The sequence below is a fragment of the Sitophilus oryzae genome, unplaced genomic scaffold (assembly GCF_002938485.1).
Source record: "Sitophilus oryzae breed Bouriz unplaced genomic scaffold, Soryzae_2.0 scaffold_1693_pilon_pilon, whole genome shotgun sequence".
Lineage (NCBI taxonomy): Eukaryota > Metazoa > Arthropoda > Insecta > Coleoptera > Curculionidae > Sitophilus > Sitophilus oryzae.
The window spans coordinates 2,521,320-2,536,286 of record NW_022146383.1 but is presented as its reverse complement, the minus strand read 5'-3'; the positions used below and the strand labels follow the sequence as shown (position 1 = coordinate 2,536,286).

The 14,967-nt window shown below is 28.6% G+C and overlaps 1 protein-coding gene across 2 annotated transcripts in view; it reads right to left on the bottom strand.

The window, feature by feature from the left end:
* Positions 1-13,147: 13,147 nt before the first annotated feature.
* LOC115881090 (sialin-like) overlaps positions 13,148-14,967 on the bottom strand; it is a 59,896-nt gene continuing 58,076 nt past the window's right edge. For both annotated transcript variants that reach the window (XM_030898458.1, XM_030898459.1), the window contains exons 7-8: positions 14,096-14,334; positions 13,148-14,005 (exon numbers count right to left, since the gene is read on the bottom strand). In XM_030898458.1, the coding sequence (XP_030754318.1) occupies positions 13,817-14,005; positions 14,096-14,334 (428 nt within the window). In that variant the 3' untranslated portion in view covers positions 13,148-13,816. The remainder of the gene's footprint in view (positions 14,006-14,095; positions 14,335-14,967) is intronic.

Below are 14,967 nucleotides of genomic sequence, written 5' to 3'. Positions count from 1 at the left end.
AGTACAATGTTTTCAACTATTTTTCCTCATGGTAATTCTAGTTTTAACTTCCCTGTGGTACCATAAAAAATCAATAAAGACCTTGATGTAATTAAGAACTGCTTAATCTAAAATCACATTTTATGTAAGCTAATACAAAATGCTCCAAATTGCTCCAAAAAAATATAACGTAGGTTACAATTATTAGCCTTTTTTCTTCATAACTACGAAGTTTCATGACCAACATTAGCCCACAAATACCCTTTAGGTTGCCTACCTCTCCAGAAAACCATGGTTTAGTTAATAAATTACGTATGACAGTAATATTACTGGGTGTTTCTTAGGTGCTGTAAAATATTTTTGTTGGTTATTTTTAATTAGTTTTAGAAAGAAAACTGTAATACATTTTCTCTTATTCAATTTAATTTTCGATATACAAAGTATTCAAATTTGAAAATACTTTTTATTGTGTAATTTTAACTAACTTTTCCCTGTTAAGCCTAAGTTTTTATTCGTTTTGTGCTTATATGACATTAAATTTAATATTATTAGAAATCTTATTAATTTTGAATAATTATTGTTAATATAAACTAAAAAGACGTGTCAATGTGTCTATCATGCGTCAATATTCATTCAACAACTTTTATCAAGAATGTCATGCACCTTCTAGATACTAATTTTCTCGGATATAGTAAGAGATCACCAAGACTTCTCCTGTCAAGTAAAATAGAACAGCATCCTGAGGCTCCAAAACTTATTATAGGTTAAATTATTCTATTTTTTTTATCCATTTGCTAAATCCATCTTAAATATATTATCCATCTTATCTAGAAGCTTTAGGATAATTTTTAGTTTCTTTTTCTTGCGTATTAAATTCTTGTAACTAAGTTCTAATTATCATCTAAGTATAATATTTTTACCACAGGTAATTACAGATATTTCTAAATTATAGAACATTTAAAAATATCACGAAAATTAAATGGTTGTAAGTGAACAACTGGTTACATCTAATGCGAAAAGAGCGCTCAGTCTTTTAGATGTTTTGGTGTTACCCTTAATCAAGAGTGTTACTTTCATTAATATCAGCTACATAAAATATACAAATGTATTTACTTTCTTTTTTTTTTCTTTTTTTTCTCATGGAAATGAATGTCATGGAAATGAATGCCAATCAAATGATTTTTTAAACTTTACAAAGAATAGAGTATTAAATTAATATGCTATTGAAGACAAAATAATATAATTAAATTTTTTACAACCCATTTTTTTTTTACAGCCAATTTAAGTACACACTGTATACATAATTCAATTTTCTGAATTCCAAACATCACTTATACACTTAGAAAACCACATTTAATACAAATAATTTTAAAAAATGTAGCAGTAAGTTGGGAAATGATTTTTTGCCACTTTTCGCGTTTTCGGCATCACTGTGCGCCGCATGTATGTTAGTAGTTTCTGCAAATACCATACCTACAAGTAAAATTTCGGCACATGGGCGGAAAAATGTCCGAAACCAGTAGTAAAATCTCTAATCAGCATGCCAACATCATACAATAAAATAGTAAAATTTAGATAGAAGACGCTACCTAGAGCGTGCGGCAGGCACTTCGCTCATCAGCGAATTTTCAACAAGAAAAGTAAAAAGAGTTTTCGATGAAAACGCTGATGACGAAATTGGTACATTAACCGAAGAACAACAACTCACAATTCAAATTTTTAAATCATTGGATAATAAATGGGCAATTTTCCTGGAGGTTTAATGTTATGAAAGGTGTTGTCGGAGATTTTTATTTTCTTTCTGGAAAGTCACTGGCATCATTACCACTAGAAGAAATAAATAAAAAAACAGCTGCAGATTTAGCAATTAAATATGCTAACGACTTGGATGCAATAGAGCTGTATCTTGAACTGGAAAATTTCAAGAATCACGCGAGCTTGTTGCTTCCAAACTTGGAAGCCACAAGTCAAATTTTAAGCGCAATTTCGTGCAATATTTTGTAGTAAACTGGTATTTTCGTGATCTTTGCAGGGGGGGGGGGGCGTCTACACATTTTTTGAATTGTGGGGGCGCTAAATTTTGTCTTTACCCACGACGTATTTTACTCTAGATCCGCCACTAGGGACAGCAACTGGAGGCATACAAGGTTTTACAATTTCTGAATCTACAAAAAAATAATTTTCATTTAATGTTAATGTTAATTTAAATAAATAATTGAATTAGAAATTTACGATGCATGGTATACATATGTGAGTAATGTCTGTATAGGTAGTAACTTTTATATTTATTTTTTTAGACAACTGTTTCAGTAGCAAAATACCCAATTTTTTTTTAAGATAGATAAAAAAATATTACCAATCCTTTAATTTTTTTAATTCGTATGCAAATAATATAATCCAAGAATCTTCAACCACAATCTGTAAAATCCAGAATTGACGTAATATACTAAGTAATATTTCGTTCGATTCGAGAGGAGTGGAAAATTGAAGATCGTTAGAAAATTAATTAAAAAATATGGGACTAAGAAACCTTATCAAGCGTAAAGCCTTGACAAATACAGAAAACTATTTCGGTTAATAACTTCCTAGATACCAGAGAAAAAACACACGTTAACAGTTCTTAGAACGCATGATACAATTTAAATTTTTCAAAAATCTGTTTATTAGAGTATTATAATATTTATAATTTCAGTCGTTACTTGGTGGAAATCCGTAATAATTATTGACTTATAAAAAAATAAACGTGTTTATTTTTACTTTCACCCTTATAACTTTTCATTTTTTCAGATAAAAAAAAACAAGATTTGGTATGTTAGTATATGACATAAATTAGGATCGATTGACGTATTCAAATAGTTTCGGAAATTACCGGAAATGACTAGAATTTTTAATTTTTGAATGGTACCCTGGGTATTGTTTTACTTTATTTGATAGAACATGACATTCTGATTAGAATGACATATCATATGTCAACTTTTGATAAAAAAAAATAAAAAGTTATAGGGGTTTAGGTTAGAGCACTTTTGAGAAACACCTGGTAATCTGATATTATTTTAATTATATTATCACTATAAATATTTTGTAACAAATAATTTTTATAATTTCAACAGCAATTAGATTATTTTGTATTGCCACAAAAATAAAACAAAAGTTATTTAAAAAATATATACCTATATTTTTCAAGCAAAAATGTAACAATCATTTACAAAAAATAAGTTGAATAAAGTTATATAAATATTATTAAATTATATACAAAAAAAAATATTGCAATTTGCAAAAATTGCACTTATTAATATATAAAAAAATGTAAAATTTTTGATTATAAATGGTTTTAAAAAGCTCTAAAAGGAACTCTTTTTTTGAATTCGTAAAGTCCTCTTAAAATGTCACCTATGTGGCCCATATACTCCTGTCTGCTCCTGCTTTTCTGGAATATTTCTTTTTCAACATCTGTTGCGCTTCCCAAATGTGTCAGTTCCATCTGGATCATAGCTGTTTCTCTGAAAAAAGGAACAAAAACCATGAAACCTAAATTTTTGAAGGAAATAATGCTTAAAAAACCTAAACTAACTAGTAATAATTCCTAACAAAACAAAAACAAAAATAGCATCAGTATAAAAGTAAGTTTAAAACAGAAAATAAAACAAATATAGCAATATTAATAATTAAAGATATACAGGGTTGTTCACCACATACGACACGGAGTATGGTAGCTAAACGATTAGATTTTTACAAATTGTAAGTTTTGAGTTCGTTGAAGGACTATTAGAGCTACAATTTAAAAATATTTTTACAAGATACAGAGTGTCCCAAATAAATAAAAAATTTCAAAGTTGTATTTTTTTAAATGGAACACCCTGTATATTATTGCATTTTTAGTTTGTACGATTAAAATAAAGGTAAATTTGATTAAGGTTTATTACACTTAAACCTTACCGTTTTTGAAATATTTTCAATTTTGTGAAATTGCAGTCTAAATTTTAAGGCTTCATTTCTCCGAGGGTATCAAAGTTTTTAATACTAAATATTTACTGAAGTTTATTTATTGATCAGTTATTGTGTTGCAATAATAAAAATTATACTACCTTATACAGAGTGTCTAAAAATTTATTTTCAATAATTACTAGCTTTAAACGGCAATAACTTGTTTAATTTAAATAGAACACCCTGTATATTTTATGAGAATCAAATGCACAATTTAATTGTCTATCAAATTGTATTATACCACTTTTTACCTATCCCTTCAAGTTTTCGTAGAAAATGCATTTTCTTATAATTTAGACCTCATTTATCAACATACCCATGGAATATTGACATTTTATTAGACTGGTTTTAAAACAACAAATGTACAAAATGTACAGGCTAGTAATATTATCGCTTTTAGTAAAACGATAATATTACTAGCCAATTTGTATGCAAAAAGAAAACTATTTAAATCTTTATAAAAGAATATACCATTAATTAAATATACCACCAGTATTTTCGACCTAATACTAATTAATTGCATACTAATTGTGTTCGTTAATAAATTATTCTAAATAAATATGGATTTGAATCAGAAATCAATATAATAATAAGTTATGAAAATGAACGTTTCTGTTGTTATAAATAAGCATTTGTCAAAAAATGAAATATAATTTTTAACGTGTTAGTTTTTTTTACCACACTGTCTAATACACATACATAACTCAGTTTTTTAGTATTTGGAGCAATTATTATTAATCAACGCAAACAGTCAATTAATGTAGTTTGAATACTTGAATCATATTAATTGGTCCTCTTTAACAAATATTTAAACAATTTTTATATTGTTTATTCAAATAAACGAACTATATCGACAATATTAGTATCTGTACTAAAAATTTGGTACCTCTTTAAAAATAATCTAAAATGTCAGTATTTCATGGGTATATTGATAAATGAGTTCTAAATTACAAGAAAATGCATTTTTTACGGAAACTTGAAGAGATAGGTAAAAAATGGTATAATGCAATTTTATAGACAATTAAATTGTGCATCCGATTCTCATAAAATATACAGGGTGTTCCATTTAAATTAAACAAGTTATTGCCGTTTATAGCTAATAAATATTTAAAATTAATATTTAAACACTCTGTATAAGGCAGTAAGTAGTATCGTTTAGCTACAATATTCCGTGTCGTATGTGGTGAACAACCCCGTATAAAAAGGAAAACTCATTCCTCCAGAATACCTAGTAATTTTATTATAAAAATGTATTTATTACTGATTTGCTTATTCCAATATTTAAAGAATGCGGTACAAATTAATGCCAAAAAATTATTATTTAGAATTAAATTTAAAAAAAATAAAAATAAAAGTAAAATTAAAAAAATTCGAAACAAAAAATTAATAAAAATTAAAATAAATTAAATGATAGAACTTACATAGTGTCAACTATTTTCCTTCTCTTGTCATCGCACATCCATGGTTCAAACTCCCTAGTGTAACCTCCCATATTGTTTTAGGAAAAATGAAAACTAACAAAATATTAACAGCAAATCAACAGGAACAACTTCCAGATGTTAACACTTTGGGAAAAGACTTTAAGATAAACTGTTGTACCCGAAATTTTTCTATTTATAGGGGATGAATAAATATTGGAAAGCCCTAATTTCATTTTTATTAAATGGGGGTAGTACAGATGATCAGAGATCTACCTGGATGGATAAATATCTCCCAGTTTTTCGCCTATTGTATTCAGGATAAAAAATAAAGGCTAAATTACTTTATTGGGGGTTAATTCTAAATATTGAATTATATTTAACACTATTATAAATAGTATGTTTAATGTTTTATATAAATTTAGAGCAGTTAGGTTTATTGGTATATTTAGAACCAATTTTCAATATGAATAAGATGAGTTTATTTACACACTTATGTGTGGTTGGTTTTTAGAATAATTTAATTTAAATAAACATCTAAATTTCACATATAATTAATAAAATTTAAGAAGACCATTCTTAATTGTACAGGGTGTCCCACTAGGAATAGCTCTCGGCTGTATCTCGGAAAGTATTAGCCGTTGGAAATTATTTTCAAGTTTGTAAAACGGCCGCTAGAGGGGCAACTGCTATGGAAAATAAGAAAATAGGATTTTTACATAATTTTGCCTAGATAATGGGTACTATAAATAATAGCTTCATAATCTTCAGTAAATTTTGGATTTTTTTTGTTAGAACCATTTTCCCCTATCTGCTAAAATAAAGTGGTGGTGGAATCTGTCTTTATTTAAATGTTAATAACTAGCGATGGGAACTATCGAATGAATTAGACTATCGAATGGTTAATAAATGAATGATTTCAACTATCGAATGGTTTTATTCGAATAAAATCATTCATTCATTTGTATACTAAAGCATATGTGACAACCTCGCCGTGCGACTAAATGGTTATCGTTGAGCCCTTGTTGAGCCACGACTATCGAATGCTTTTGATAAATGAAATTTAGTATTCGTTTGATTTTTGTATGCGTCAGTGCATTATTAGTTCTTCCAAATTTTTATAACTTCGCCGTATAAATACTGTGCTATTTTTGCGTTTATTAAAATAGTTAAAATACTAAAATAGTAGTTATTTTTTAATTTTATTTATTGACGATGGTGTGCATGTGCAGGTGGTCATAATTTTTCCGAAAATTTGTGTGGTTTTCCGTAATCCGATCTTTCAATTATTTAATTTTATATGGTATATGGTCTATTTTTTAATGGGAAATTTTGAGAAGTAGCAATTTTTAAGAGAGATGAGATGAACTTACAATTAATTTTAAAAATACATATTTGTATTTTAGATGTTTTAATAATATGAATTAGTTGGAACTTAATAATCATATTTAAGTAATGTGGTTAAGTAAATGGTTATCGAACTCAAACTATGGGGTGAGAAAATTAAAATGAAAGTTTTACACGTGCCAATTTAAAAAAAAAGTTAACAATGTTTGTATTTTGTTTATGCTAATTCTCTTACATGTAGTTTTTTGCGAAGAAATATTTCATTTATTTTTTAAAGTAAATGCCAGTAAAAGTAAATATAATTTTTAAATAGTAATATAAAGCACCTAATATAAATAATTTTGATTTTTAATTTTTTATTTATATTTTCGTTCCATTACACTGCATGCTTAGAAAATTAATAAATGTTTATATTTCATGATTTTAAAATTTGTTGTTAATATAACAAATTAGTTCTGTAATTATTATTATTTAATAAACCAACGTTGCCAAAAAATTTAGAGACTATATTATTTTTAAATAGTATCTAATATAAATAATTTTGACATCTAATTTGTTGTTTATATTTTGCTACTACTTAAAAAAAATATTTATATTAAATGGTTTTAAATTTTGTTGTTAATAGGTATAACAAATTATTACTGTTATTATTATTTATTAAACCAGTCTTTGCTTAAAAACATTAAAAATAATTTTCCTACATCCAAAACAACAAGTATTATTGCAGTGTAACAACAGAATATTAATAAAAAAATGCAGAATATATAGACATGCCTACTATCCCTAACTAACTAAAGCCAAACAATAATATTCTTTGATAATATCAACTAATACCAAAATATGACAACAGCGCCCTTCATAATGTATTTTCTGTGTAAATACTAGCACCTTAATAAAAAAAATAATGTGTCCTTATCTATATCTGACTCCGCAAAAAATCAAAGATGCCGGCTTCTTTCATAGCATTGCCACCGACCGCTGTCGGGTTTCTCGGAAAGAAACCTACGTCGCGTCGCCGGGCGACAACTAAAATTCAGTTAATATTTTATTATAATCGATCCTGACGAATAAATGAATTTCATAAATGAATGGTTTTTGCTGCCGAATTACTAAAATACAATATTTCAAGGCAGATGACGGATCTATTCGATAATTTTTATTCGAATAGTTTTCAACGAATGTTTTCTTACTAACTATCGAATTATTCGAATGAATTGCAACTATCGAATGTTTCGATAGTATTCATTCGATAGTTCCCACTACTATTAATAACTCCGGACTGGGGATGATCAGAATCCAATAAACAAGGCTTCGTTTAAAAGAGCGTTTCTTACTCTATATTATACCAGAAAAATAATAATAATAAGGTTTTGAACGTAAACGCTAGGGGGCGCTTTCTTGCAATTTAACAAACATAGCGCGTTTTTTTCAAAAAAATTAAATACGATAGTATATTTATGTAGCTGATTGTAAAGAGTAGTGAAAGCTTAAAAATTCAGCGAAAACTGCATCTTGATATCTTCTTTCAAACCGAAGATATTAGCTAAATTATAATAACTACCAAAAAATAAGCCCTTAATTACCTTAATTTTACCACACGGTATCAGTAGCCCTTTTAATTATGCCCATTCTAATAAAAAAATAAGATAGAAACAGTTAGTTTATTTTAAAATCGATGATATACCAAAATACCATAATACCAGATGTATTAATAACAGTGAACAAGAAACGATGATTCAGTGAAGTCATGGTAGGCTTTGGAAAAAAATTGCTTTTGACGTAATAGTATAAACGTCAAATTGTTATTAGATCAACATTTTGATAGTCTTAGCCAAGGATACTATAGAGATAAGGATAGTTCGATTCCTATCTTCCTGCACTATCAGTTTTTTTACGTCATCTACTGACCGAGTTGAAGTTGGCGCTAAAGATTTTAGACAGTGACAGTTATTTTTTCATTTGACGGACGAGCGCACAGTGCGTTGGAAGATAAATTTAGCGGTACTAAAGCGTTTGGTTAGAAATAAGCCAAAAAATGTGTACTGATAAGAATAAATAGTAGACATTCCAATTGATACAAAAATGCATGAATATTCTTTGTATTTCGATACATTTTTATCAACCAAATTTGGTCGTTTTCTGCTCAGCAGGGCAGAGATCATACGAAAACAAAATATTTACTAGTGCTTATACATTTTATTAGAAAGCCAAATTATGTTGAAGATTGCCAAAGGTATGTACTTTTCTACTGTACGTATATTATTTGTTAAAATCCTTCGTGCCTTTGTTCTGCAGATATCAAACTTTCATTTTTTTTCAAATATCGATATATTGAATGATGTAGATCTTTTGAGTTACCAATAGTTACCAACACAGGTAGTCACAGTCACAGGGAGTTCAAGCTTAACAGGTGAATGCCCAAAAAGATTAATTTCAATCAGATAGAATAAAAACAAAACAACTCCATCAAAAGGCACTGAGTTTAAAAAATTGTCTTAGATACTTACTATTTATGAATTTACAATTGCCGAGTGTTAAAATTAAAATTAAAATATCTGTCTTATTTATTATTTTCAAAATAAAATATATTTATTTTTTTAAATAAATTATAGAGGGTTTCACAAGATTACAAATTAATTAAAAAAAAACTGCTAAAGAGTTTTTTGATATCATAATTTTATGTATTTGGCAATAGTTTACAATACGGTTTTTGTGTGTCATGTACGAATAATATCATAGTTTTATTATCTTGTATTTATTTATTAATAAATTAAGTTGTTAATAAATAAATAAATTTAACCATATAGTTGCTATATATTAGACCATTTGCTACGTTCTTAGATTTTAAGTCCCAAATATTGCTCTTGAAATTTTGTCCCGCTAGAATAACCATCCGCCGCACTGTGGAGCGCTGGTCAGCGCGTGACGTAGCATTCCACGGCGACTCCGACAGCGGCGATTTGACGCGATCGAACAGTCCTTTAGAATATATACAGTCCTTGAGGGTGCAGTCAAATTCATCTGTCAAAAATTTCAGCCAATAGAATTACTGGAAATCGATTCAAGGTCGTTACGCCGTTACCCCGATACGCCGTTTTTAGGATAGTGTGGCTGCACCCTGAGTCTTAGCAGCGTTTTTTATCTTTTAATTGCTTTTTCAAAATGCCTTTATTATTTGAAGTTGTTGGTTCGAAACATCGCACAGTGGGTCGAGGTATACGGAAATATGGACATTTGCTTTTGTTTTAGGACTATTAGTCTGATTTCGATAATTTTCAATTTTTTTGACCATTAAATATTTCATTTTAGTCTCATCCCAGATTTTTCTAAGAATTCAAGATGGCAGCTTATACAAGGTGGTCCAAACCGTATTCCGGTACTTCGACAGCATATTCTGCAGATAAAAATAAGTAAAAAAGTTCTTATAAATGTATGCCCTTAAATGCTTAGTTTCGGAGATACAGGGTGTAGAAGTTTCATTTTTATTTCGATTTTTTCTAAATAATTTCTGAAGTAACGCCAATATTTGAATGAAAATTGGTGCCTGGGAGTTTTTTGACATAAAAAATTTGATTTTGATGTCAATACGACGCCTATTTGTAGGGGACATAAGTAATAACTTTTCGTCCGTACCTGTATAAAACGACTGAGTAAAAAATTATATATTTCCGTGACTTTTTACATAAAAAATGTCTCTTGGCAAAAATCGCTACGGACAACCGTTCTGGAGATATTTAGAACGGTAATAGTCAATATATTATGTCATTACTGACAAAAAATAAGCACGTCGAGTAGATATGGCGCCGAAGTTTCCGGAATACAGTTCGGACCACCCTGTATATTATACTAAATACAGTATTTTCTAATTGCATGGCGATTTTTACCGACTTACTTGTGATATATTTTCTATACTATTAATTTTGACCATTAACTAACAAAACTTCAATAGTCATATTTATTTTTTAGTAGAAAAATTGCCTGACATTAGCTATCACTTAACAAATATACAGAGGGTTGTACACCCTATACAACACGAAGTATTGTAGCCAAATGATTAGATTTGTGGAAATTATAGGTGATGGAATTGTTGAAGGACTACTAAAGCTACACTTTAAAATTATTTGCAAAAACTACATGTCCCAAATAAATCAAATATAACAAAGTTGTATTTTTTTAAATGGTATACCCTGTATATTATTACATTTTTAGTCTGTACGATTAAAATAATGAGAAATTCGATTAAGGTTTACTGCACTTTAATCTATCCGTTTTTGAAATATTTACGATTTTGTGAAAAAGCAGTAAGAATAATTCTAATGCTTTATTTCTCTACGCATATTTATGTTTTTAAAACCACAAATATTGTACTAAAATACCCTGTATAGGATACAAGACCAAGGCCAAGGAAGCTTTGGTTAGCACACTATCTGAGACAAAATAGAATCAAACCATCTGATGCTATTTTATTTGTCAGTAAATTCTTTCTTTTGCTGTCATACATTTTTTTTGCGATAATAATAAAATTTAAATTTATTGAATTAATAGAGATTTAAGAAGTAAAATCTATACTAATATACAGGATGTCTCAGAAATAAGTGCAAATATTTTAAGGGGTGGTAAATCTCGATAAAAGAAACATATTTTCTCTTTATCGTTTTTCAAATAAGTCCGAATTAACGGAGCTATTTTACTTTGAAAATTTCCAAAAAAATGATTTCTTGCTAAAATTTTGAGAGCCACTGTATCTTTTTTGGATTTTCTTTCTTGTAAATTTAATCTAATACCTATGTTGCCATATTATCAAGAAATTATGTTTTTTAACTAAAAACTAAAAAAAAAATCCAAAAATTTTTTTAAAAAATTTCAAATTTTCAAAATTTTTTTTCGCGAAAAAAACTTCATAGGCGTGTTTCTGTGGTTGAATTATACTACCAGTTAAAATATTTGCACTTATTTCTGGTTTGGTTGTATTTCTGGGACACCCTGTATAAAATCCTTAAGTGACTGACATACTGATAATCACGATCCTGCTCAAACCACTGAACGTAAGAAGCTCAATTTTGGCATACAGGATGATACCTAGGGTGTAGGGGTTCGATAAGAAGGGATTTTTCGAAATTTCAGTTCTAAGAGGGTGAAACCACCCCTCAAATATTACAATATTTTTTATTTAAAAAACGGTCAAGTTTCCGAAAAAACGCTTAAATACGTATATTTTATTTTGTTTTTTTACATATTTTAAGATTTCTTAAAAATGTATACAGGGTGGTTCGAAAAATCTGGTCATTGATTAATCACGATCCTGCTTAAAGCGCTTGACGTAAAAAGCTGATTTTTGGAAAACAGATTGAATTTAGGGTGTAGAGGTTCGATAAGAAGGGATTTTTCGAAACTGGAATTCTAAGGGGGTGAAACTATCCTTCAAATATTAAAACATTTTTTTTTAAGTTTTTCGGAAAAACTCTTAAACACGTATATTTTATTTTGTTGTTATACATATTTTTAGATCTTTTATAAATTTATACAGGGTGTTTCATGAAATATGACCATTGAGTAATCACGATTCTGCTTAAACTGCTTGACGTTTAAAGCTGATTTTTGGCAAACGGATTGACTGTGGGGTGTAGAGGTTCGATGAGGAGGGGTTTCTCGAATCTCAAATTCCAATAGGGTGAAAACGCCCCTCAAATATTACAATATTTGTTATTTAAAAAACGGTTAGTCTGTCGGGAAAACGCTTGGACAAGCATAATTTATTTGGGTTTTTTACATATTTTGAAATTTTTTAAAAAATCATACAGGGTGTTCCAAAAAGTTGGGTAATTTCTTAACCACGATTCTGCTTAAACTGCTTGACGTAAAAAGTTTATTTTTGGCAAACGGATTTTTCGAAAGTCAAATTCCAACGAGATGAAACGAGATATAATAATATCGCCATATTGTTTTTTCTCATATTGACATAAATGTGAGAAAATTTTATCCAGTTTGTATGTTAATGGAAATTCTTGCTTTGCTTTATCATCACCATTACACATGATTAATTCGACGCGAACGAACTAGTCTATGCAGAATAAGACTTTGACGTTTAATATTTTACCAAAAATTTTATTCATCAAAATGTTTTGCAGAAATTTCACAACTGTCTAAAATTTTAGAAGAATATGCTCGAATTTAGCAACTTTGTTTATTATAAAATTTCCACAAAATTTTGATATTTGCATATGAATATTGTCATCATAATGACAACGATATAAATATATTCCATTTGTGATTCAAATTGATGTAATATTTACAATAGTATTTCTACTTTATTGTACTATTGTGTTTGCGAGCTTGCGATAAAAACGATTTTTCTTAAGTTATTTTTCGCTTTTCTATAGGTTGTATTTCCATAAAATCTATTATAAAAACAACACACGTTTTATAAAATAGATTTATTTAAACAAATTACAAAATCACTTAGTACAAACAGTGTATAAATTTAATTGTTTTACTTAAAACAGCAAAAATTTTATTTAATACAATAAATAAATAATACAATAATCTAACAAATCAATAACATTATTAATTTAACAAAAAATTGTAGCAAGAAATTTCACTACAAAATTATATTTATAGTTTTAAATTAAAAAAAAAATCCTGAAATATCTATAATATTCTTCTTCTTCTCTAGATGGTTTTCGTCCACACGCAGAGTTTTACTGGATACGTTTTGACTGAACAGGGAAGACTGACAGGTAAAATGTTACGTGTAGACAAAGCGTGCTGGTATAGTTTTTCTCGTATAAATTTTCTCGCCATACAAGAACACGATTTTTCAAAGCTGTCAAAATTTGTATTTTGTTAAATTTGGTAAAAGATAGGTGTACCTTTAGACTATTCGAAATGGGTACCTGATACATTTTACTTAATTATAATAATTTAATATCATTTAATATATATGTGATATGTCAAAGACAGTTAAGATAGATTTTTATTTCGTGTTTGTTTATCATGAGAAAAAATAAGATTTCTTTCAGAAATCTCAGTCAAATAATACCATTTTGTGTCTCAGTCTCAGTGTTATAAAATTTGTTCCTTTACATATCTTAACATTTAGTTTTCATTGCTAGGTTTTCTGGGTTCTTTATATGGGCAGATTCCAATGGTTTCTCATTTAGTTCTGTAGCATTCCAATTTTGAACTTCTCCACTTCCGAAGATCATGAAAACGAAGTTTGTGACAAGAAAAACACCAAAAGCTATCCAGAATACCAACTGCCATTCAGCTGCAGTGTGCTAAAAAATTATATAATAAAATTAATAAATTAAAAATTAAAGTAATATTTTGATGTCAATTTTTCTTTTAATTTCAGAGAAAAAACTTACATTTTCTGTCAAGGCTCCGACCAAATAAGGTACTATAATCCCAGTGAGCCCTCCAATTCCGTTTACTATAGCCATAATAGTACCAGCATAGTTTGGACTTAGATCCAAAGCATTTACTTTCATGCCACAGTAGAATGTACCCATGAATCCCATTGCAAGCGTGAACATGCCCACTGCCATCATCCTATCACACCCTGCATAGGCTGCAGCCATTATGAAGATCGCTGGACCCATAGATGCTGAAAAGAATAAAGAATATTGAAAACATCTATTGTTAATTTATCTCATTTTGTTTCCTAGTCCACTACTATAATTTTTAGACCTTATAATCCTAGGCGACAGCCTAATATGATTTATTTTCTTAATATCTCCGGTTAGAGACTAGATAGAAAGTTGATGCGCTGATATTTTGGAAATGTTTTATCTATTTTGTTATCTATTTAATTTTTTTATAGAAAAGCGCAATATCTGTTATGATGTCAAACAGCGCCCTCTAGTTACCACGAAAAAATATATGGAAACAAAATTTATACTGGATATCATTAAGGAAGAAAAGCTCTTTTAAACGAGCCCCAGTTTGTTTAAATCGGCTAACCTAAATCAGAGTTATCCTTATTTTAATAAAAGCAAGTTTAACCTTCCCCCACCACTTTATTTTATGAGATAGAGCAAAATACTCTATTAAAAAAATTACAAATTTCTCGATGATTGCAATAGTATTATTTAAAATACCTGTCCACCTGCATATTTTTGAGAAAAACCCTGCTTTCTGATTGGCTATCAGAGAAGGCTAGCTGACATTTTTCAAACTTGAAAATAATTTCCAGCGATTTCTTTTGGTCGATTTACTTATTAGAATTTTTTCCCCAAAG